Source organism: Nymphalis io, chromosome 29 (assembly GCF_905147045.1).
Source record: "Nymphalis io chromosome 29, ilAglIoxx1.1, whole genome shotgun sequence".
Taxonomy (NCBI): domain Eukaryota; kingdom Metazoa; phylum Arthropoda; class Insecta; order Lepidoptera; family Nymphalidae; genus Nymphalis; species Nymphalis io.
In genome coordinates this window covers 2,837,794-2,865,639 of record NC_065916.1, presented here as the reverse complement: position 1 = coordinate 2,865,639, position 27,846 = coordinate 2,837,794, and the positions used below count along the sequence as shown (strand labels likewise).

The window sequence follows — 27,846 nt, the reverse complement described above, 5'->3', positions numbered from 1 at the left end:
TTCAATAACTTTTTCTTTATGAATTAAACATTAAAGCCTTAATATATACAAATAAAAATAGCTACCGTACAAATGGTGACCGCGTGGAATGGTGGCAAGAATGCTTGAAGCATTTCCTCTGTTCGAAAAATAGAATAGAATTTTTTGGTAAAATTTCTGTATTTTGAAACGCTTATAATTTGTATTTCACACATTGATTTCTAATTAATTTTCTTCTACTTTTAAAATTAAGGAGATTTCGAAGTCCTGCGTTCAAATCATTGGTAGGCGAATTAAAAACTTATTGAAATTTACGTTCAAGATATTTTCATTAGCATTCCGAAGACACGAACTCATTACGCTTCCATGACTCAGAAAACACTTAATAGTCCTGTTTTCTGTTGAGGAACTCTCAATAGCAGCCTGCAGTGCTGTTCTGTGAGAACTCACTTCATTGACAACCATGTGATATATAATACTATATTGACGCGATTATCCTAGAAATGTTATAATTAATGTGTTCAATGTTGCATATCACTTTTCTGAAATTTTACGACGATTTAATGCGATGAATTTCGAGTTTTCTTTTACAGAATTTCACTTCTGGAGCCTGGAAGCTAGCTTTTCGGTAACCTTGCGTCTTTATTCCCTCCGGTCGTGTCAGAATGCCGTCTCAACAAATGATGAGGATTAATCAAAATAAATTGTAAATGTGTTCGCGCACACAATTGTTTACTAAGAAAATAAGAAATACTTGAATTATTATCAATGCTGCATAATATAAAGGATTTATTACCATTAGTACATATAATTTATTATCACTTAAAGTTAATGGATTGACTGTCCATATTCGCGAGGTTAAGTTGAAATACTAAACACGGACAAAGCCACAAACCTAACGACTAGTAATGTAGCTTTGAGGTTTAACAATAACCCCCCCATCTTCTCTCCAATCTCGGGGAACGGTACCTTAATAGGGTATTGTACTAGGTCTCATTTACAAGGCACAGTAATAATTTAATATAATGACGCTGCTACACAGTAACGAAAAGCAATTTTATAGTCTGTGCTTATTTCTGGTTTGCTTATATTATCTGTCACGATTTGTGACACTTTGACAGATGTAATACGAATTGTCGGTGTTTATATATGTCTACGAGAATAGACATGCAGAAGGAAGTGATATCCGTGTTAATTTTTAAATTTAGAATGAGTTGTCAATTTTTAAATTAGCGTCCATAGTTTAATTTTAACGAATAACAAACATTTAGGTGTTCAAGTCCACTTTGTCTACTTACCTAATACGTCACAGACATTTTTCTCTAAGAATTATTACCATTCAAAGGAATAGGTACTATACTCATGTATATTAATAAATTCGTAATTATTTCTATATATATATATATATATATATATATATATATATATATATATATAGTCTATTGTATATTTAAATTTGTTTTTTTATCTAATTAATAATTAATTGTACGGAATATACGCCTAAATAGAAATACTCTTTATGTAATGTATTGAATATGTACTAGTACTTGGTCGTGGGGCTATGTGCAAGCCTATTTGGGTAGATACCACTGACACATCAGCTATTTGGGTAGATACCACTGACACATCAGCTATTTGGGTAGATACCACTGACACATCAGCTATTTGGGTAGATACCACTGACACATCAGCTATTTAACCGCGAAACAGCAATACTTAATATAGTCGTGTTCCGGTTTGAAGGATGAGTGCGCCATAACTACAGGCACAAGGGAAATAACATCTTAGTTCCCAAGGGGGCGCATTGGCAATGTAAGACTAATACAGTTTTTTTTATAAATAAATGTCGTTACTCAATGTGGTAATCTTTTCCATTTATTAGCTAATGGTCGGTTTTTACAAATAAGTATTTACGTAAGTACTTACCACCCACGCCTTTTCAACTGATTCTGATTAAAACATTATATACTAGATATAATTAAATTCTATTCGCAATTAATTTCGTTTTCAAGGTAGCCCTTTTTTAACTTTTCTATAACTATGAATAAATTTAATCTTATGTTAAAAATAAATGGATAAATAATATCCTGGGACGTTATTCACACACGGCCATCAGATTCCAAACTAAGCATAGCTCGTACTATGGAGACCAGACAATTGATGTACTACATATATATACTTTTCTTTTGATTATAAATCGATTTATATAAAAAAATCATATTATAATAAAAAAGGTCTCGATTGAGAACTTTTTTTTATTTTTTTTATTTTAATAAAATAGGTAGGCGGATGAGCATTTGGGCCACCTGATGGTAAGTGTTCACTAATCCATGGACATTGGCATTGTAAGAAATGTTAACCATCGCTTACATCGCCAATGCGCCACCAACCTTGAGAACTAAGATATTATGTCCCTTGTGCCTGTAATCACACTGGCTCAATCACCCTTCAAACCGGAACACAACAATACCAAGTACTGCCGTTTTGCGGTGGAATATCTGATGAGTGGGTGGTACCTACCCAGACGAGCTTGCACAAAGCTCTTCCACCAATACTTGCACAAAGCTCTACCTTGTAAATAGGAAGATAGACAAATAGTCCACTAGGTGGCCCAGATACTAGTCGACCTACCAATTTTTAATAAAGAAAAAGTTATTTATTTAAGCATTCCATAGTTTTCATTTCGTTCAAATCCTTTTAAAATAGTACTCGACTGTGTTTGTATTACATTTTAAAACAAAATTCTATTCATTTTAGTATATCATGTTTGCGCAAACAACGAATGTTGACAATACTTTCAGCTGCAATTGAGATATAAATGTTCGCGGAATTATCCGCCATTTTGTTTTTTCTATTTTATTCGACATTTAAACAGAAGCTTTAGTTAAAGGTTTATCTCCAAATGTAACATGGTTTCTTGGTACATTTAAATATACGTATGTGAAAAGGGAGTAACAGCGCGCAAATGTCCCAATGCTTGGTATTATTAGCCTTGAGAAAATACGGATTTATTGTACACATATGAAAACATAAATAAATCAATATTATGGGACATTATTCACACACACGGCCATCAAATCCCAAACTATGCAGAGCTTGTACTATGGAAACCAGACAACTTATATACTACATATACTACTTTTCTTTTGTAAATACATACTAATATAGATAATTACCCAGACTCAGGAAACAGACATGTTCATGCACACAAATGTCTGTCCTGGGTGGGAATCGAACCAATGACACCAATCAGCCCTTCATTACATTTTTAATGTATTTGATAACTCGTGGTAATAATTAAACAGTGGTATTCAATTGATATTATAGAAGTTATTAAGTGTATTATAATTTAATAATTGCTATTATTACGTATTTTCACCAAAAAAGCATCACTGAACACATTCAATTTATCTTATTTAAACCGTTTGTACTGACTGATGGACGTACAGACAAAAGTCCCGATTATTGGAAATTGAAATTTGGAAAATCGGTTTATACCGCAAATATCCGTTAACAAATGATTGATGGGAGAAGTAGCTTTGTATGAATTTTACCCGTACAAAGTCGGGACGGCCAGCTAGTGAATAGGTAATGTTTATTTGATACAGTTAAAAGAGTATCAATAGTGTAGGGGGAACTGTAAATTAATTAATATATTATAATACGATGATACTCTGTATAAAACGGTTGTGTTTGGAAATTACTCTATGGTTTCATCGTGTGAAATCTGCACCTTTATGTATCGATATTTTATATTATGAATGTTGTTATAACAATGCCTATTACCTTTACCAAGAGGAAAAAAATCAAATATGTCAATTAATGGCAAGTGACAATGACATTATTTTGTTTATTCCTTCCTCTTAGAAAAGGCAAAAGTATTACACCAAACAGCCTCGTCTCCAGTATGACATATTTGCATGTTCGCCTTCCTCCTTTCAATAATAAAGAAATAAAAAAAAATACGTGCAAACTGCTGCAACCATTCATCCATCTTGACATTAGCGTATTTTTTGTTATCTGCCGTAGGAATATTAAGTAGCATTATATTGTAATTTCCAACTTTCAAGACGGAACAGATGGCTTCATTAAGAAACAATCAGAAAATACACAACACGAATAAGACTATATATTTATGTAATATGATACAATATAATAATTATTATTATAATAGAAATAGTGTCTTGTAAAAGGAAACGGATAAATTCAAGGACGAATGCAAATTTTCGCGTAACATTTCTCTTTGACGTTTCTGACGCGAGAATATATACCTTCACGTGTAATGAGTTGAACTTACTTTTTATATTTTTATTCAGTGATCGTTTTATATTAAAGTTTTCGTTTAGAAATTTTTATTGTTACAACGTTTTTTAAGGTTACAACGCTTGAATGTTAAGCAATGATCGCGGATGACCACACTTAATTTTCATGTTCTTAATTTGGGTTAGTGGAGGAAAACCCCGTAAGGAAACTTGCCTGTTTACACTGATATTCTGCCATAGGTATATTTATGAACCTTCGTTGGAACCGCCTCAAAACGAGCTGGCCTTAGCCCAACAGTGGGTCATATACTTAACTTTTTTTTTTCGCTTCGTTAATGTCAAATTGAATTCTATTAAATTATATAAATATTACATAACAACATCTCCATACATATCTTTAACTGAGTAGTGACAGCCGTGGAGCCCGTGACGCGGAATAACATTAAATAAAGTACTTCGTCACTCGGTTAGAACCACGACGTCTCTCTTTTTTAAAAGTCATGTTATCATTTCTGTGTTTTACTTGGAGCAGACTCGGCCTATGTAATTTAGGGATGAAGCATTAAACACCTTCGCCTGCTTTGTTTAAAAAAAAATGTAACGATTCTCTTTCAATGTGACAGTTTTAACAGTTACACAATTATTTTTGAACCCTGGCGACAATATAACATGGTACCATTGCATTGGTACCATATTTTATCGGTGGTAGGAATACTTAATAATTAACGGTATATTTAATATGCGGTTATTTAACTTGGTACAGGATATTTTTTTCATTTGATATAAAATATATTTTTTATTTTATTTGTTATTATATTTTAAGTTAAACTATTTGTTAAAGGGAAGTTATCGAATGTAACTTATAATGAATGACTTTACAACCAGGATATAAAAAATATGGCGTTTTTCGATGAATGAAAATATAAAAGATTACGTAAATAAAAATTTCGATATAAACAGAAAAATGTCGAAACGAAACATAAAAACCGCAGTTAAAGTCGAATTTTGAACTTATCAAATTACTAGCACGAAAGGCGGCGATGTCTCCTTATTGATCGCGGCCATTAATAATTCGCTTAAATTTACTATTTGACAAACGGTAGCACGCGATCGCTTGAAAAATCGAACATAATTTTAATTAAAGTTACTTGCCAAGCCGCACATCAAGGTATATCCGTTTAGTGTTATCGCTGTGGCAACACCGAGCTTCGAACCAAAGAGTATGAAGGTCTTTCCGTCTGACGCAGTGGCAACACTGATCTTTGTCATCCATTGCCATTAGCGTAACCAGGTAACATTTGACCAATAAACGGCTAAGATATTAATGATATATAAATGTAATTGTATAATTATTTCAAGTACATTATTTTGATTGTTAAATAGAGTAGCTACTGAGAAAAACTCGGCCGATTCTTCTTGGTAGAATTTACATTCCGCACCGGTGGTAGCTTTATATTAAATTAAAATCATAAAATGATGATTCAAAAGTACTTGTGAGTCTCAAATAAAATATATTTTGACTTTCACTCGTAGTTTTAGACCAAAATTTTAAAATTATTATTTAGAAATTAAAAAATCTATATGTTATATAGACGACACAAGTTTAGATAATGTACTGACTGTAAATATAAAAAGGTCAAAATAAAATAAACAGTCCGCGTCCGAAGTCGAGTCTATTAGCATGTTTTTATAATATAACGATAACGCGGGCTTGGCTTCTAACATATAAATGTACTATCTCGGGCCCCCTAATTTAGGGGATGATGGATACGGCGCCACGGCGTCTCAACAAAATAGATTATTTTGTTAGCCTCCGGAATCTCCGGAGACATGATGTGATTTCTGTTGATCTATATTATATACAAGTCTCCACCAGCGAAGGGGACGATCAGGGGCTAGGTACCCTATATCCTTTCCTGACAAGGTGTACGCAAAAACTCATCATAATTGGTTGATTAGTTAAGTCGTGAAAGCATAACAAACGAACTCACTTTCATATATATAATATTAGTATGACACTTAGGCCAGAACTTAACAATTCTAAATATATGATGAGTGTGTGGTACTAACCTAGACGGACTTGCACAAAGCCCTACCATATAATTTCATCATGAATAAAAACAACGCCATCTAGTGACAATAATCAGAATTACGTACGTACGTAAATCGCAGTTAACTTCAACCCAATCGAATAAATAAAACGCACGAATTATAAGTAAGGCTGTGATTTCGCTCTTCCTGTCAATATTGGTTTAATATTCGAAAGAAGAAGACAGCTATTGTTTAACTTATCACCCGCTAAACAAAGTTTATCAATAAGGTCGTTAAACTTTAACAACCAACACATTTGCAAATTAAAACATTTACGAATTGATTGTTTTTCAAATAAGCTTTTATAAAATGATCTCAAGCTATCCGACACTACCGAAAAAAATTCAGTCGTAAGACCAATTGCTTTACGTCCTTTCCGAAGAACAGGAGTGTTCACACTTCCAAATTCCGGGCTACTACTGCGATTCTTTGATAGAAAAACCGGAATCCTACTATAATTGCGAAATAAGATGTTTTGCATTCGAAACGTTCTTTGCAAAACAATAATTTGTCATACTTTTTTTCATACATAAAGAATACACCTCAAACTTGCTCCAGGCTCGACCACAACCGCTGATCTTGTATTTCATGAAACAAAGCTTCCCAAAATGAAGCCCTCGTCATATTCTCTTTAAAAAAGAAACGCAAAACTTCCTTTACTATGTAAATTGAAGAAATGATTTATTTCTGGGGTGTCGCTTTAAAATTTACTTTGTAAATAGTTTGTACCTGTTTTTATGTTAATATAACATCATGACTATGGTATATGGGTCGCGCCATTTGAAAGACTCGAGATCCTGACCCCTTGGGCTGTTTTACCCACTCCCGACGTACATCTTTACAGTTGAGGGAAATAGGCTGATAGTATTCTATGGAAAAATACGTACCGCTATTCCTATGTAGTGACTACTAAATTTCTTTCCATTTTTACTCGGTAGAATGTCCGTTTTTATTCTTTTTTAAAATATAAAATACTGGTAGTAGAGCTTTACGCAAGCTTGTCTAGGTAGGTACCAGCCACTCATCAGATATTCTACCGCAAAACAGCAGTACTTGGTATTGTTATGTTCCGGATTGAAGGGTGAGTGAGCCAGTGTAATTACAGGCACAAGGGACATAACATCTTAGTTACCAAGGTTGGTGGCGTATTGGTGGTGTAAGCGATGGTTAACATTTCTTACAATGCCAATATGGGCGTTGGTGATCATTTACCATCAGGTGGCCCATATGCTCGTCTGCCTTTCTATTCTATAAAAAAAAAACGTAAACATCCAGGCAGACAAGTCCAGGCAGTAAGTGATCACCACCTCTCATAGACATTGACACTAAAAGCAATATTAACCATCCCACAAAACAGTATTTACCGTTTTGTCGCTACAAAACAAACAGTTCACATTGTGTAGATAAGTCCAACACACGCCATTCCTAATTCCATCGCTTCTCGGCAATAAACTCGAAGCCTATTTAGTACACAAACAAACACACAGCAACCGACTGGATATCGTAAATTGCTTCCTAATTATGCGACGCGGTGTTCTCGTCTTTCAAACGTATTGAACAGGCGACCAATATTTAACATTACAAATCTTTATTATCTATGGATTCATTGTTGGTGTGAGGCTGTGGGGGGTTTATTAGGAAGGCCGGAAAGGGGGTTTAAGTGGCTAAGATTGTCACTTATCAGTATTTTTCGAAGATATCCCTGCAAAAAAGGAGTGAGATTCTCGCAGAGCCGTATGTGGTTGTTTCATGTTGCGTTTTTTGGTTATTTCCTTAAAGAAATTTCCTTTTTTATCACATCTAGGCGTTTAACCGTGAAGTTACCAGATGTTAAGCATCGACACGGTCTAGGATGTAGCACGCTTGCATACAGAAACCTGTTTACCCTGGATTTGACGACACCAACGTTGTGGCTTCTCCGGTTGTTGGATTGTTGTCCAATGAGATAATAAGATTAATGAAATAGATAGCCTGTATTCGCATGCCAACACAATAATATCTCCTATGGATTGGGTAGCCTTCAAATTATCGTCATGCCTGAAATCGGTTAAAAGATTGTATTGTTTCATAGTAAAAAAATAAAAGTATTAGAAGTAAAAACATGATAATATCGATATAGGGTTCTTCTTATTAAAGTGTGTCGTTGAATGTTACCATGTAATAAAATCCCTTTCGTACTTTGAATCTTGATTAGAATATGTATGAAAGCACTAAGATAAAATTCCAAGTGTTGTGATGTTTTTGTCTTACAAAAGAATATCACCCTGACTTCGGTTCTGTGCTGTGGCGCTGATTACTCCTTTGTGTAGAATTCTAACTTGGAAAAGCTAGACGCGAAGTTCTTAGCATTCTTTGTGTGTGTTTTTTTACATATAACAAAGACGAAAGGCTGGTAAATACTATTTATGATTGATACTGTAAACATTTATGACGCTTATCGTCAATGACGTAATTATTGCGTAACAAACACACTGGCACTCAGGATATAGCATTAGTTACCGAAGTTGGTGGCGCATTGGCGATGTAAGTAATGGTTAATATTTCTTACAGCGCCAATGTTTATGAGCGATGGTGATCACTTACCAACAGATGGCCCAGGCCTATCTGCCTGTCTTTTCCATATAAGGTTTAATATTAATATAACATAAAAACAGTGTATATTAATATGACTATAAATCTCTAGTCTTGTGTCTATTATTATATACTTACATGAATATTAATAACAATAGCCAATTCCAACCCCAAGAGGAGTACAAATAAGCAACTTTGACATTTAATTGACATTATCATCTTGAATAATCTGTGGTATTCACGATGGATTCGCGAAATGGCGTTTTCAATGTCCGTTGAGTTGTAATCGGAACTTTGGAAGTTAAATTCGTGTGGTTACAATTTGTTATGTGCAATAGTGTTTAATTATTAAAGATAAATTAATGAAGAAGTGTTTGTAGTGCATAATACAGCAGCGGTAATATGTAAATCTAAGGATTATTTATTATATTTACTTCTTCGATTGGAATAGAGAGATATTCGGCATATACTAGGATCTTGGGTAGGCCTAATACTCATACGTCGGTCTTGACGCGTACTGTCAAATGTCAATCTGACGTAATGTCAACTACTCGAAGATTTTTATAGATACACGCCAGAAAAAAAAAGTTATTTGACACATGCCTAACAATGCAGTTGTTTCCGGTTCTTTTCGTTATAATCTACTTTGCCTACCGGTGGTAGCTTAATTGTATTTAATATTATTCTTGTAAAATTTTAAAAATACTTTTAAGAAGTTTCTTTAACAAAGTATAATATTGATTTGTATAAAAGCGTTATATTTTTAAAAAAAAACATGCCGGAGTACATTAAAATAGGACAGTAGATATTTTATTATAAATTTAATGATATTCTTTTTACATTTTAAATGTAAATTTATATATAACTTGCACGGGTATATAAGAAGAAAAATGTATTTTGGACATGATTTGCGTAAAATCCGTTCTAAATGACCGTCTACGTCCGGGAAATAACTGTGACAACTTTCAAGTCAATCGTGCGGATAGTTTAGGAGACCTCGTGATGAGTGGCAACGAAATGCCACTCATTTACTTATTATACCTTACAATTTTCGCAAACAAATTATCTAATTAAGGTAATTCATAAAATAAAGGACATCATGTCACTTTTCTAATAGCCAGGTGTGAGCTATTGGCTGAACGATGACCGATCAAATGATTAATGAATAAAGGGACCAATTTAAATATATAACCCATAAACAACACCTGTGTCTATGGGTTCGGTTCCGGTGTGATTGCGCGTGATTAACGTATAAAATATCCCAATTTTTTCGTGATGTATTTTTTTTTAAATAAAATGACTGAAATCTGGAATCGGCGATCAAATTTTATTTAAAATTTTGTTACAAATGCTTTTGACTGATGTATATCGTTACCACCCATTCCGTAACAGCATGTGAATATCCCACTGTTGGGCTAAAGGCATCCTTTTTGTTTTTTAAATATATAAGCTAGCGCTTGACTGTTATCACACCTGATGGAAAGTGATGATACAGTCTAAGATGGAGCGCGCTTGCCTAGAAGATGCCTATTCATTCTAGACTTGAAGGTACCCATAACCTTCTCTCCCAAGGATAAGGTTTGGAGCTTATTCCACCACGCTGCTCCAGTGCGGGTTGATGCAAAACACATGTGGCAGAATTTCAGTGAATTTAAACCCATTTATGAACCCACGATCATCGGTTAAGATTCACGCGTTCTTACCACTGGGCCATCTCGGCTTTTTACCACACATTAATCAATAGAATATCCAACAAGTTACTTAGTATATATAAGGTAAGTATCGAGAACAATTACATACGAGCATTTTGACACATTTTAGTACAGATAAAATATATTACAGTTTAGTTTCACTTACAAGAAAGCTCTTAAAAATGCGGCTTAGCTATAGAGACGAAGGTCTTACTGCATCTATTAAAAAATTACTTGCACAAAGATAATTAATAACACATATGTTTAAACTTAAATTAAAACCCATATATTCGTTACAATAATGTATTAAACATATAATACACTCGACTTTCCATTTTCTTGCTGTCTAATAGTTCCATGGAGACAGTTCATAAACATTTCCCGATAACCCAGCCTTACTGCATATTGGAACCATAATGTAACCACGGAACAGACAGTAAGTTATCGTTATAAGTAAAATATTTGTAACAGATAATATAAGATATTAATACCTTTGCCATAATGTATATTAAAAAAAAAGACAATCTTCTAGTTGTGTATATTATATTTGTTGATACTAATGCGAGAATTATACATTGAAATGAAAACAAATGATTTATATATAAATTTTCTATGCTAATATTATAGAGAGGTAAAGTTTGTGAGGTTGTAGGGGGTAATCTCTGGACCTACTGAATCGATTTTGAAAATCCTTTTACTAATAGAAAGACACGTTATTTGTGAGTGTCATAGGCTATATATTAAATTATAAATAACTTTTTCATGGTAGTAAGATTTACAAAGTCGTAGAAAAAACGGTCGAATGAAAACGTTTCTTACGAACGCTGCCTTAACGTTGAGAGATATATTATTGAGTTCAAGAGAAAAGTTGTAGAACTTGGTAATGGCTACAAAAAAGTCAGTGACAGCATATGTCTAACTTTTTTTTTTAATTCGTTTTTTCCACTTTGTTTTTTGGTTGCATAGTTTAAGAGATAATTTCAAATATCAAATACGCGTGAAAATTTTATTAATGTTCGGCCAGTCGTTTTCAAGTAAAAATGTTTATCGCCCAACGAAGTGGGCACGGGTCAGCTAGTAAAGAAATAATTTGATACATTAATTTCTTTTTTGTCTATTCGTCTTGATTAACAAACAAAATGGCGGTACCTTCGGTTATTGGTACACTTAAAAATAACAATTCCAAAACTAGTCTATTTCTCTTTTGTTACTAGTCTTCTCTAAGATATTTCATTTAATGTTTATTTCATTATATATTGCAACTAACTCGCTTTTATCTCCAAACAAACAAGTCTACAATACGTAGGTACATTATTCGCTCGCTTTCCAGCACAATGCATAACTTTTCATTGTACACACATGAGAATATATGTCGCAGGCTTATTGTAAAAGCACTCATATTATAATTTCACGAGAGATATGACACTGAATTTTGTCAATCAAACAATAACACAGCAATTTCTAATTGTAATTTCACTAGGAATAACCTTTTTTTTCTTTTTCTGGCGTGTATCTACGATATTTGAGCGCAAAATATTCTGCCAATGTTTCAAATAGGAATAACCTTAATTAGGTTTAAAAAATAGTATTAATATACACTAAGAATTGGGATCATAGGATGACAGATGGCCCGCGCGTTTTGACGTGACCACAGAGTACATAATCGCTATGTTTGATTAGCAAAAACTTGAAGCGACCAATCAGGTTTTAATGATACCCGATTAAATAATTAAAAATGCGATTCATATAATAAACATATAAATAGAAGGTAAAAATTAAAAAAAAACGTAATAATATTGTGTTTGTCTAAATAAAAATTATTTGATGAATTTTTATATAATTTTGTACGTGAATTATTTTTAATCCATGAATGACGATGATGAAGGCTATGGCGACCTTTCTCACGGGAGACTGGCCAACGGCACAGAATATAAAACAGTGCACAAGTGTGTTCGCAAACACAAGTGCTCTTTTCATACGATGGAACGGTAAATCCGACACGTCCGGAAATAGTTCAGACGCGGGATCCAAGGCTTTACGTGGTTTCTGAGGCATGAGAGTGTTTTACATGCATTTATTTAACTCACAATATTTATTTCTTAGTTTTTTAGTCAACTCTTGCAAGCTGAATTAAAACCACTTCCTCTTAGCCAACTGAGTTGATATTTTACATGTCGGTTAAGTTACGATGACAATACATTTTTAAGGCAAGCATGACCTGATTTTACACCCAAGAGTACACAGAACAATAATTTTTTTAATAGTTAATAGCATAGATAAGACAAAATTTAGTCAATATTATATTATATTTTTTGCTATTTTTTTTCTAATCATATAGAACCAACGAACTAAATACGCAGAATTATAAGCTAAACATGTTACGTATTAGAATTATATTGAGAAAGTCAAATATTTCTATTCAATGTAGGATTACACTCACTTTTTGATTTAAAAAATTAACCACCGGTTCGGAAAGAAACAACCCAGATCTGATATAAACCGGCGAAAGAAAATTAGCGGAATTATTCTTTAATTTTTTTTTCCAATAACTGAATTAGCAATGGAATTATTCATATTTTCATTTCAATCGGCCTGGAAACGATCATTTCATTCCCAAGATGTGTTATCATCTAAGAAGTCATTAGTTTTATAGTATTGATTAACAAGCAAAAACGTTCCTCAGTAACAGCCTGTTAATGTCCCACTGCTGGGCTAAGGCTCTCCATTTTAAGGAGAAGGTATGAAGCTTATTCCACCACGCTGCTCCAATGCGGGTTGGTAGAATACACATGTGGCAGAATTTCAATGAAATTAAACACGTGCAGGTTTCCTCACGATGTTTTCCTTCACCGTCAAGCACGAGATGAATTATAAACACAAATTAAGCACATGAATATTCAGTAGTGCTTGCCCGGGTTTGAACCCACGATTGGTTAAGATTCATGCGTTCTAACCACTAAGCCTTCTCGGCTTCCTAACGTTCCTCAATAATATTTATTTTCTAAATTATTTATTCATTTATTTGTAAAATCACACTTACAAAATACATATAAAGCATTGAATAAATGAATTTATAAAACAATAATAGTATATCTAATGTGCATGTCAGTTACAAGTGTGCATAGCACTTCCAGATTCAATCTAATCAAATTCAAATGAAAATTAACAAAAAATCTGTATTTTAAATGTCAAAATTAATTTATGAATTAATGTCATTGTAATAAAAATCATCACTTTTCTAAAGATTGAAGGAGAGTCATTATTCTCTTCTACTCCTTTGTCTTCCACTTCTATTAATAATTCGAATAGAAAATTCCTTAATATATACGTCTTTTTTTTTCGCTGGAAAAACGCCTTTACGCGTTTCACTCGCCGGCACTGAAGGCGCCGGAATACCCACTTAAAAAAACCAGCGATACCCACTCCGTCTTGTCGAAGGGGCGTACAATTATAAAAAACTTATAATATCGTAATTTTTCAATCGCTTTAACGTTTTTTTTTATTCTTTATATAACCCGCTCCGATTTAGCTTGACTCGAAATATATTTTAATCCAGACATTTTACATAGATGCCATTTTTAATGTGCCCGAAGCTTCTTCGAAATAGACAAATTTTAATTTTAATGTATGTATAATGTTTCTTCATATTTTAAAATAGTTAAAATAACTTTAATATAATCTAAATTCTAAAGTATAATATCATTTCATGTAAGGTTTTCGATTACATTTAATTCATTAAGCAATGGTCGGAATTGATCTGCCAGTCTAATTACCACAGATCATCAGAAAATCCTCGTTGAAATTAAACTGTGTAAAACTGTGTGAAGCTTATTTATTTTTAATTTAAACAAACCAGAACCAATTATATTTTTAAGCCTGAAGTCGCGTTACATTTTTCAAATTAATTATATTTGGTTTTTCATAGTGTAAATTTATTAGTTCATATTCATATTTCGAACGACCAAATTAAAAACTGTTCGCATAATTTTTAACGTTTTCGCTACTCGTAAAATAACCTAATTTTTGCCTTTTCGAATGTTATATTTTAACTCAGTTCGTTCGAATGGCTCTTTATTTGTAGTCCACAAAAATAATCAATACTACAAGAGGTCCGCGATTTCCCTAAATATGAAACTAGGACTTATTGCAATACAAATAAGAAATATAATACAATAAATCCTTTCATTCCTCTATTAGATTTCATTCTTAAGCAAGCAGAGCGCTACCTAGTGGTAAAAGGCAGTACTAAGATGGAATTCACTGACAATATACTCCTCTATGTGTGACGATAGATGGCGTTGTACCTTCCAAACTAGCAAAGCTTTGGAATGATGATAAATCGCAAAATTTAATGCAAAATGAAAAAATGTTTGCAACGTGCCTAATTAATAAATTGTGACTAATTATGAAACAATAATGTAATTTTATACTTTTTATTTTTTAATTGTAATTTTTTACTTTTTTAAAGTATTATTTTTTTTTATATTTCCAGATTCAATGATTGTAAAAAAAATATATAAAATAGTATTTGTATTTTTCATGCTAGATTTTATTTTAATTGTAATTTTTATTAAGATAAAACCTTAGACCGAGGAATTAGATTATTATATGGTCTGAGAATTGACCCTAGGCCGCTTATTGCTATTAATCAAAATGCTATCGTTACATTATAGTAAATTTTATTCGCGCAAAATATTAAACAGGACCTATAAACAGAAATAATAGAAATGAAATTAGAAGTGATTTTTTTTATATTTGCCGGGAGGGCAAATGACTCTACTCCACCTGATGGTAAGTGGTAGTAGAGTCCAAACTCGACGACGGCCAGTACAGACGGGAAAAACGTTCTGCACTAGCCGCCTTCGCCTTGCCGGCCCGCAAGATGCTTCTTCACGCCTCTTTAGTGAATAATAGGAGTGAATTTAGAAGGCCGCCATTTTATTTTACTCAAATGTAAATATTCGTAAAACCCCGCAGAATTTTTTTTACAGGTAATATAATCCAATAGACATAATTAATATTGGTTAGTAATTAAGAAGTAAATAATAATAATAAATTAAATAATAAATTATTATTATTTCTAAAATATAACGTAACATTATTACTATTTGCCTTCAAATAATTAAAGGTTACCGTCAAAATCAAAAGTGGACGTTGCGTGTGGCATTAACTTAATCGATGAAAATTAAACCCTTAATTAGCACAGTTTCACGAGCATATTAAGTAATCTTAATTTTATTTTATCAACATTATAATATTACAGACGACGAAAAATTAATAACCTAAAAAAAGGTCTATAAAATGTTTTCATAGACAAATAATATGTTCGTTAAATTAAAAAAGTAAATGCAATAGAACGTAAATGTTTTATGTCATTAAATATTTTTATTTATATAATATTATTTATATATTTATTTATATAAATTTTGTTTAAGGAAATGTCTTTTTAAAATATTTAGTTTTATTGTAGTCTGTTAATATGATTTAGAGTACTTATAAAAAAATAAGATCGTTTGTCATTGAGAAGAAATATATATAATGTTTATTAATTTAATTATTATTTACGAGAAATTAACATTAAGATTAGACTAAAAGATTATTAATCTAGCTTTCGCCCACGCAATCGTTCGTCGCACACGATAATAGACCGTTAGTGACGATCAAAATGTAATATTTACTTTATTATAGAAATAAATAGAAATGCACACAGAAGTTTTTTTTATAGTTGGGTAGGTGACGAGCATATGTGCCACTTGACGGTAAATTGTCACCAACGCCCATAGACATTGGCATTGTAAGAAATGTTACATCGCTTACATCGCCAATGCACCTTGGGAACTAAGATGTTTTGTCCCTTGTGCCTGTAATTACACTGGTTCACTCACCCTTCAAATCGGAACACAACAATACAAAGTACTGTTGTTTTGCGGTAGAATATCTAATGAGTGGGTGGTACCTACCACCAGTATTGTATGTATGCAGATATATACACACTTTTGTTGTTTTTTTTTTTCATATTGGCATAGACCAATTGTCGGTGCCTTTAGCTATACCCACTATTATATATAATTATGGCAACATTACTATCAAAATTCGTGACTTTACTGTTGTATGTCACTTCTATATTGTTCAATTGATTCTTATATATTGTAAATAAAATCTTTAAAGCGTCAATTAACAAATGATTGGAATATACATTGAAATAATGTAACGTTTGTATATTTATCCAACGTACAAATTGATTGATGAATTGACATAGACTATATATTACGTCAATACTATAAATACGATACCACAAACACGATATTCGGCGCCAATCTCCTCTCGTCGGTTCTTTCCACGTCGTTAAACCGAATATCAAACGCAGCCGTCTATAAAGTATAACATTATGATATATTCGTGAACTGTAGGCTTGCCAGCCGTGTTTCTTTACACGGACACTTCTTCTTCTTTACGACACACGCAGACAGGAGGGAGTATAGACGAGATGTATTGGAACGCGTAATAATAATAGTTGATCTTTCGAATACATCATTTATAATATATAATATTTAGGTATTTTAACGTTTTCTTAAAACTAAATCGACACTCGATTATAAATATAATAGCTACTTATCTAATAAATATTTTCCACATAGCATTTAATGTTTCTTTGAAATTAAATTAGGCGTTGTAAAGAAGGAAATTTAAAAATGAAAGCTTAAATATTTTGCTAATAAGCAGTGTTTCACTTTTAGCATTGAATCATAACATTTCCTATATCTAAATATACACTATCATCATAATTTTAAATTACATTATATTACAATGATATTTGTTGAAGCATCATTTTCATATTTAATCATGGCAACCCTAGTGAACTGTCACTTGCGTGGGTTGCCATAAAACGCAGGCACCACTTGAACGGGCGGTTATTGCAAAAAGTGCTGAGATAATGTCTTTTGTCTCTTTGTTGGTGACGGTAGGTGGGGCTTCGATGATTAAGTGTTTACGAAGAGTTGTTTAAAGCGCTTCATTCGTTGTTTAATTAATTATGGTAGTTATCGTACGATAAATTTTATGGTACTTTATTATTTTGATCATTTCCTGTTTTCATTCGAGAATAAAGATTATAATATATATTAATAAGATAAAATATGCTTATTACCATAGACAATTTGGTACTTTTTAACGATTTGAAATATTCCTATCAGCTTTAGTAAAACTTATTAGCACGGTATATGGTGAATAGATCGTTGATTATGTTGTAATAATAGTTTATTTAAAATATGTTTAAATACAGGCGATGACGAAAGGAGTCACTAGTTTCAATATAATTGTTTTAGTTAGTAGAAAATCTTAATAGACTAATCAATTATATATTGTTTTATTTAATAACACTATGCTAAAATATCTCTCAATTAATAGAAATATACATATATAAATATATATATATACAATAGAAAACCCTGGATTTACGCTTAGGCCAACAACGCCTAGGGCCTCCGTTGTGGAAACAAAACAAAAAAAAAACACTAACAGCTTTGGAATGGGAAGGCCTCAAATCAAAGTGCCTAGTGGCCTTGAATCTCTTAGTTCGGACCTGATAAGTGATCCAAATTAAGGCAACATCAAGATATTGATACATTTCAACCATAAGACACAACATAAGTTATAAATTTTAACTCGTAACGTAAAAACACCATAAATAAAAACATTAAAGCTATAAAATTACAAGTTCCACCATTAACTAAATTGAAAGTGTCATTAAGATCGATCAATGGACACAGCGAATCGTCTCTTCCTATTCCACGCTGACACGGTCGTTTGGAAACCGCTTACATCACCAGGACCGTAATGAAAAATGTTAGGAGGAACCGCGATCGTTTACACTAGATCGTTTTAATACGCGAAAGAATCTGATGTAAATATAACTTGAATTTCAGTTTGCAGCGTCAAACATTATTTAAGAAAGCACTTAATTTATATTTTAAATGAATTTTATGTCTTATTGATGGTGAACTGGTAAATGGACCTCCTGTATACCGCTCATAGATATTTATGCTGTAATAAATATTAATAATCCGTCTCCAATACAGCACCAACCTTGGGAACTAACATATTAAAGCTTAAGTATTCCTGTAGGTATACTGGCCGGTTTGTTTGGCAGTAGAATATATGAAGAGATACCTGCCCGAGATGGCCCAGTGGTAAGAACGCGTGAATCTTAACCGATGATCGTGGGTTCAAACCCGGGCAAGCACCACTGAATTTTCATGTGCTTAATTTGTAATTATAATTCATCTCGTGCTTGACGGTGAAAGAAAACATCGTGAGGAAACCTGCATGTGTCTAATTTCACTGAAATTCTGCCACTTGTGTATTCCACCAACCCGCATTGGAGAAGCGTGGTGGAATAAGCTCCATACCTTCTCCTCGAAAAGGGAGAGAATAAATTTTAATAGCTAAGCTTTCGATAAGATCATCGAGCATAGATAATTTGATTTATTTTATGGGATACTTCTTAAACAACTACAGAATAGTCGAACTAACGTATAATTGAAATTTCAATCAATCAAATTGAAGATAAAATCCTGTCGTCCTGGGGAAACTAGTTAAGGTTTACAAATTTAATTATAAATAACTATAAAAGTTTTTCGCAACATCGACTCAATATAGAAGACGAAAAAATAGACTAATGAACTCGGTATAGTTCCGTTAAACAAAAAAGCGAGATAAAAACTATCCCTTAATGAGCGCTGAGGAAAGGCGTTGTCATCTTCTCGGGACGGTTTTTTACTATCAATCTCGATTGACACATTTCTCCCTAGTCATCAATTGGTACTGTCGTGTGTTTGAAATTTCGTGAACTTAACTTTTTTTCCGAATTTTCCGAACATTACTCATGGCCAGTCTTTTAGTGGTGAACAATTTAGAGCACTCAAACTCAAGTTAGAAGTACGAGTCGCTGAAACTTCAATTCTTTTACGTGAGACCTTTCGTAATTTTTTTTAATTTAAAACTATCAAGTAAATAAGCCATTTGTTCCAATTTTGTATCTTTTCAGTTCCGTTCAAAAAATTCTTTGAAATTTCTGGTCACACCTGATCGTTTAGTCTGCTAACTGCTGAACCCACTTTTGTATTTAGACAGTATCCTAACTAATAAAACCTCAATGAACCAGTATTCAAATAAAAAACTTATCTGTAATCTTTATGTTATTATTTTTTTCTTTTACCATTTCGTGTTAAATTACTTGAGCTATTCTGTGTAACTCAATCGCATTATTAAAAATTATATCATTTTAGAATTCACGCATGGTAATACCATTTACTGATGGTAGGGCTTTGTGCAAGCTCGTCTGGGTAGGTACCACCCACTCATCAGATATTCTACCGCAAAACAGCAATACTTGATATTGTTGTGTTCCGGCTTGAAGGGTGAGTGAGCCAGTGTAATTACAGGCACAAGGGACATAAAATCTTAGTTCCCAAGGTTGGTGGCGCATTGGCTATAAGCGATGGTTGACATTTCTTACAATGCCAATGTCTAAGGGCGTTTGGTAACCACTTACCATCAGGTGGCCCATATGCTCGTCCACCGTCCTATTCTATAAAAAAAAAAAAAAAAAAAAAAAATACCGTACTTTACTTCTAGGATAAGGCCGGACTTAGGGAAAGGCATCCAGGACAGCCTTCATAAGAAAGGGCCCCTCATAATAGATTTCTATAAATACCATTCCAATTTCCACGCATAAACAGCTTTAATATAGTAAATAATTAAATGCAAGATTAAATTATTTTCGATATCTGTATATTTGGTAGTAATACGTCAAATAATTAAAAAGTAGTAAATTGTCTATAGGAAAATCTTAATCTATTTGATTTGGACAAACGACTTTACTTGCTTTCTGAGGCATCGGAGTGTACACACTTCCAACTTACAGACGCCGGGCTGCTACTAAGAATAATCGACATACAAAACTTAATTAATTTAAGGGTCCGACATATGGTTCGAACCCAGGACCTCGTGATATACTGCCCAATATCTCAATTAGTATATAGTTAATTAGTAGGTAAATAAATCACACTTTATATTGTTAAAAGAATTTAATTTGTTCCGAAGTAAATGATTGAAAATACCCAGCTCTAAAAAGTTATTCCATTTATTTGAGAAATAAATTGGTCCTCAGACCACTAAATCCTGTAAATAAATCGGTGTTCAACATTTCACGTGTGAGTTACGCAGTTAGTATTTATAGAATAGCACTGCGGAGGAATTAACTTCCGTGATAATTTAAGGTTACTCTTCTATTGAATAAAAACTTTTTTTATATATAATTGATTGCCAGACGATCGAAGGGCCTGATGGTAAGTGATCACCATCAGCCATAGACATTGACTGTAAGACACATTTATCTTACATACATGATGTGCCAACCACTTTAGGAATTAGGGGCTAATGGTGTAAGGGTGCCTAGAAATGTAAAACTCATTCCCGCTCCTAGTACAAGCTGTACATACATAGTAGGTATATTTGTATTCCTTAGAACAGGCGGTATGTTTTACATACGATGTATTGTCCCTTGTGACTGTAGTTACACTGGCTCACTAACTTTTCTAACAAGAACAGAACACAACTAATTATTGCTATGTTTTGGTAGAATATTTGATGAATAACTGGTACCTACCTAGACGGGCTTGCCCATGGCTCTACCACTAATAAACGTGATGACTATATCAGTTTTACGTAAATATTATAATGTTTAGAATATGCCTAAGTGAAATAAAGTAGTCAATTGTCTATGGTAACATCTTAACGTCTTTGATTATATCAATTTAATTTGACAGCATACCAGAAAGCTGTGTGAGTAAGGTAACACCGAACGGATTACAGATAAAATATGACACAAGATAAAAATAAGATATAGTAAAAATATTAGTCTGCATTAATCTTATGTTTAAATACAGTCAAGTGTAGTTACGTATGTAATCGTGATACAATGAACTAAGTGAATTGAATCGATTCCCGAATGGAAAATTTTGCGAAACATAACCCTTATTTGAAGGGTGTGTTCACAGTCACACCAATGTAATGAACGTTATATTTAATTACTCTACGTAATGTATTGATTAAACCAACTGTAACATATTAAGTTACGTTAAACTGACATTTATTTACATATTTAATATTGTATTATATTATATCTGAATACAGTAACAGCCTGTTAATGTCCCACTGCTGGGCTAAGGCCTCCTCTCCATTTTGAGGAGAAGGCTTGGAGCTTATTCCACCACGCTGCTCCAATGCGGGTTGGTAGAATACACATGTGGCAGAATTTCAACGAAATTAGACACATGCAGGTTTCCTCACGATGTTTTCCTTCACCGTTAAGCACGAGATGAATTATAAACACAAATTAAGCACATGAAAATTCAGTGGTGCTTGCCCGGGTTTGAACCCACGATCATCGGTTAAGATTCACGCGTTCTTACCACTAGGCCATCTCGGTTGTTATATCTGAATGAAATATAATAATTGAACAGTTTGATGTAAGATTTGGAATGTTGTGAGTTGGATGTGTGACAAGAAAATTAAATGGCTTACAGAAATCTATTAGTAGAACTATTTAAATGCAATATAATATTTTTCTAATTTATTGTTTTTAATTATCTTTATATATGTTTTTTTTTTAATTAAAATGTATAATGTCAATGGCTTAAATGATTAAATTTAAAAAGAAATAAAAGTATATTTTTTTTAAAAAAATATTTTTATTTTCTCAAGAAAAATCATGAATGTAAATTATTATTGATTAGATAAATACATTATTTTAATTTTGAACGTTTAATTAAACTTATACATGTTTTAACCATACGATTTAATTTTGATAAATATATTTCTTTTCTCAAAAAACGTATACGTTAGCCATGGGCCTTCAAAAAAATTTGCTTAAAAACTAAACTGACATTTAATTTATATTTTTATTTACTACATAAACAATGTACTACTAATTGAAAAAAACTATTAAAAGAAAATTTATGTCTATTGGCAAAATTATTACGTACTTATGACATAATTTTTTTTTTGTTTGATGGACGAAATCAAAGTGTTTAAGATACAATTGATTCAGCCTTTGTGGACATAATTTTAAAAAGTTAATTATCTTATTATGTCATAATCACCTACCAAAAATGCGAACGTTAAACTCGAGCGGTGTAATCTAAATATTTTAAGAAAGACTTACACTGATTAGCTTCATTAACTATAAATTTGTATATTTTAAATTAATAATATAACTCCCTTTCACAATATACCCCATAGCAACAAAAGCCTAAAAGTGATCAAATATATTCGCACGTCCACCCCAAGAAGATGGCCGTGGCGCCGACGGATGCAGCCAAAGATGGCGCCCGCATGCGCATTACTCCGCTCGATACGTTCACCCTCTGGCAGTCATAAACCATTAATATCACTATACCCTTTAACCCATTGATTGTAATATAATATACATGCATTAACACTTCCACAAAAAGCAAGCACAACACTCAGGCACTGACACTCGTCGTCGATCGAAGACCAAGTATTCGCCGCTCCCTTAAAACAACAAGACCTGTGAACAGATAATAAAGGCACAACACAGAAAAAAATATATACGTTCATTTTTAGAATGTATCCCGTTGTTCCCTTGTGATGCAAATGCAACGAATCAGCCGGGTTGTCCCGACGCAGCAGTAGCATGTACGTACTGCTGTGACAGGACAATATGGCAGAGACGCGCGAGGCGGCGGCGGCGGGCGTCGAGCAGCGTGTGAGGCAGCGCGTGAGGCAGCGTGGCCGACCACCGCGCCCCGCTGCTTCGCGCACGCGCCAAAACCACCCCAACCCCTCCGACCGCTGACCGACCTCCCCTTCCACGCCCTCAATGAACGCCACCCTCAATCAACTATCGATTTTCCACTAGAAAAAAAAAATGTTTATTCATTATCTGTGCATTTTTTTTACAATTCGATCAAGCACTTTTACCTTCTATATCCGATTACGATTAAACAGAACCTTGTCTATGGTCAATGCCTGGGAATTAGGTTATAGGTCAGTGACCCCGCCGATGCTCTCCGCGCACGTATCACGGAGCGAACTGCAAAATATTCGTGCCGTTGTCATGAGTTTTCGTTGAGTGGATCCCGCTGGAGCGTATTCCATTACATTTGAAGTGTAATTCACACTACAATCCGGTTGCAAAGGTTACTGATTCTCTCCACTTTACTACTCAAAAAATTTCACAAAAAACTCGTTTCACTTAAACGCTTACAGGGCGCCATTCAAAAGGTTAAATTAAAAACGTAATCGTAAATGAGAGTGCTATTAAATTCTTTAGCAAAACAATTTTGCGGCAAGTTTTCACTAAATAGACCATTTTAACAGTTACATGGCAACAAAGACGCGGAAATACGGAACAATTAATTTTACGTACCGCTTTACCTACAAAGCTTTTGATAGTATTCGTGTCGGGTTTTAATAAAAGAAGTATATTACACACATCTACTTAATTGATGTACGCTTAGGTATTATTGCTTCGTCGAAATATTCATGTTACTAAAAAGTTTCTATATCGAAAATATATAAGAATTAAAAACTTGGGACAAAATTAAAACGACACATTACATTAATTAGGATTATTTGTATATGTTAATATAAACATTAAGCCAAATTTTCATTCAATATCAGACACAACTGAATTTATTTAACTAAGTTCGATCTATTACTTAGATATTTATCGCTTGTATTTTTAAATATCAAATGAACAATAGGTTGTATTAGGGCAATTTCTATATTCATAAAACTATTGGTTTTGCTTGCGGATAGTAAAATTGACAAATTCACTTTTTTTTTTTTAAATTAAAATTCTTTTGTCTGTTCTCTTCAAACTTATGCACTACTATTCGTAATAGATTTCTGATCGGTAAGTGTGTTTATCAAAATACAATCTATAATCAAAACAAATTGTTTATTACAAAAATTAATTTACAAAATTTGTTTGAATAAACAACGAACAAGTGATGACAAATTAACAAAAAAATATTGATCTAAAAAACAAGATGGACGCCTGATAAATCTGTACGACATTAAATGTATCTGTTGACCATTTGATTTCATTGAATGACATTTTGACAATTACTGACGTAATTGCTACACTTTCTCGTTTCTACCGTTTTCAACTGCTACCGAATTATCAGATTCGTTCTACGTCTAATAATTTTTGCAACTAACTATTTTTAAAATACTAGCCATTGAATACATTTCTTTTTGTTTAATGTTAAATATGAACAACAATTAATTTATCTTGTACCAATTGAATGTATTTAAATATATAAAAGCTTTGCGTTTTTTTACAACATAATTGTCAACAAATTGAAACTGTAAGACGGATAGCGAATTTAGGATTTATAATATGGTATCATTTATTTTTATAAAAAAAAAAATGTTAACCCATAGTATTATTTTCAACGATATTAAATTACCAAAGTTTCAATTAATAAAATAAGTAAATATTTGCTAAAGGAAAAAGTCTGAAATTAAGAACGAAACTAACTTAAGTATTTTTCAAGATTATATATTTAAACTGTGGGAAGAATCGTGGAAATGAAAGATCCCCACATTACTTTCTGAAAAGATAAATTGCCCGAGTCAGCACTGATTTATAGTCGGGGAGGAATTCTTAAAGGAAATATCTTTACCGCGCGGACATCTATCAAGCAAGTTTGTGGCAGGCGATTAGCGGACCTTAGTATTTCTTGCTTTTACAAATTTATATAAAAAAATTCTTAATATCAAGTAGCAGGTGCAGTTTTATTAGCATTTTTTTTAGAAATCCCTGTAAATTAAATAAATAAAAAATTAAAAACCCAACTTCGATATTACATACTACTTTAATAATACCTTTTGTCAAGCCACATATTGTGTTCCCTGTAAAGAGTTTTCAACGAAAATAAAGTCTAATATTTCAAGACAACCGCACGTATGTACTAGGAGCTCATAGCGACAAGAGAATTCTTTTACACCCTGTGTAAAAGCGAGAGAGCGTTAAGAACAAGGAGGGGTTCACTTTGTGGATAAAGAGGTCATACGTTTCTTACGTGAAAACCTCCACGTTTGAAAGAGATAGAAACAGCCCCGTCCACCCGGTGAAGATGAAATGCGCAACGGAGGAGGGTAATTTCAGTGGAGCAGCTGGACTACACCGGAATAAGTTTATTTTCAATATAATAATGACGCTTCCCGCCGGCGCTGTATTTCCATTACATGAGCTTTTGAATGGGAGATTATTTTCTCCTTGCCTGGCTAATGATATACTATCTCAAACTAATATTCTTATAAATAGTAAAACAAATATATATTTTGTTTTATAAATCATTTTAAAGTTATGTTCAAACTAAAATAGACGCAAATATATTTTTAGAACAAAGGTACACATCCAAACTTTATACTTGTTTGAATAAAGTATTGAGAGCATACTTTTGAATCGTTAAAAAATATGTGAAACATTTTCATATTTCAAAAGCTAAATAAATATCAGTTCACTTCATGCATAAATTGTTGTACACTATCACTCTCAAAGAGATAATGAAATACGATATATTTATTTAAATTTAAAGTAAAAATAATAAATTCTAATTGTTTAAATTTAACGTAAGAAAGTTACGTTCTATTGTCTAATTATCTGTCAATGACACTTGACAATTTAACAAGACCGCGACGCAACACAGCACAACATTCATTTGAATAACAACGAAAAAGTTTTGATTTAGTTTCAATTTTATTTTCAAATGTTCGCGTTTATCGATATGTAAATAATACTTATTTTATAACCATTTATAAATAAAATAAAAACCAACTGAAAGTTAATTTTATTTTTTTTTAATACTGGCTAATAAAAAAGTTAAATTTTACTGGTTTCTTTGTTTTTTACTTTTTTAAGAAAGCGTTTCCCGCGATTTACAAATCTGCGACGCTTAGTCGTCCGTGACGTTACGTAAATTTTATAGTTTAGTTAGTTTGTGAGTTGTGTTAGTAAGATGATGGTGTATTCCAGCGGTGCGTTGGGCGGGCTGGAGGTAGTAGACGGAGGTCTGGTTGGCGGCGAGCTGGCGGCGCACGTGCTAAGCGCGCAGGCGGCCGCCCACGCCGCCGCAACAGCCGCACACCAACAGCAACAACAACAAATTGCTGTTCAACAAATCAGTAAGTTAAACAAAACCCATTTATCCTCTTATAGTTATGACGCAGTATACTTTCTTATATTTAAAACAATTAGAAACTTTTGTTTGTGATTGTTTTCAACTAAATTGTATAAAATATTTGTTTATACTTTGATCAAATACAAACAATGAAAAGAACATTATAAACATTTATCATTATAATTCTTTACTGTTTTTGAAACTCATAATTGTAAGAAAATTTTTATTTTATGAATCAATGATAAATGATTTTCATCTTAACAAATTATTGAACATATTTGTTAAAAAGGACTTGTATTTTTTTAACTATCAATTGTTTAATGTTTCTTTCTACATTTTTATTACTATCACATTCATTCCTACAATAGTAGAAGTCTCTTTATGTATCACTAATGATTATAAGTTAAGGAACCACACAGGCTTTTAATTATATTTATTTTATTATTATGTGGGTCCCATATTATTATTTTTTAATTTCAAATAGGTAGGAGGATTGGAAAAGCAAATGGGTCATCTGATGGTAAGTGGTCATCCTTGGAAACTAACATGTTATGGCCCTTAATCCTGTAGTTACACTGGCTCACTCACCTTTCAAACTGAAACACCATAATACTGAGTATTGCTTATTGACTGTAGTATATATGATGTGTGGGTGGTACTTACCCAGATGGATTGATTCAAAGCCCTGCACCAAGTTGAATATTCTATGTTAATGACAAGAAATATGAAATATAAATATCCACCAGTTCCTGAAAAGGCCATATTGAATTAATTTATCAAGAAATGTTTATAGTAAGGCTAAATAATGTTATAATTAGATATTTTCTTAAGCTTAATGTATGAAGCTTAATATAAAACATATTTTATTATATAAGTATTGCATAATTACTTTTTTGTTTAGCGTAATGTGATAACTACTAATTTACTCAATGTCTAATTTAGATACTTCTTATATTATAAATAAGACTATATATAATAAATTGAGGAGAAGCTCCAAAGTTTCGCCTCAAAAAGAGAGAGGAGGCCTTAGCCCAG

The 27,846-nt window shown here is 32.7% G+C and overlaps 2 protein-coding genes across 3 annotated transcripts in view; one reads left to right on the top strand and one right to left on the bottom strand.

The window, feature by feature from the left end:
* Positions 1-27,846, bottom strand: part of LOC126779567 (cyclin-dependent kinase 9) — a 132,125-nt gene that overhangs the window by 16,743 nt on the left and 87,536 nt on the right. The window lies entirely within an intron of this gene.
* The window catches only part of LOC126779596 (RNA-binding protein Musashi homolog Rbp6-like), a 110,259-nt gene that overhangs the window by 70,400 nt on the left and 12,013 nt on the right, over positions 1-27,846 (top strand). Inside the window, exons 1-2 of one of the 2 annotated variants that reach the window (XM_050503733.1) lie at positions 26,344-26,420; positions 26,667-26,815. In XM_050503733.1, coding sequence (XP_050359690.1) covers positions 26,401-26,420; positions 26,667-26,815 — 169 coding nt within the window. In that variant the 5' untranslated portion in view covers positions 26,344-26,400. Of the gene's footprint in view, positions 1-26,343; positions 26,421-26,666; positions 26,816-27,846 lie in introns of those variants that run through there. The other variant, XM_050503732.1, reaches the window with a different exon arrangement.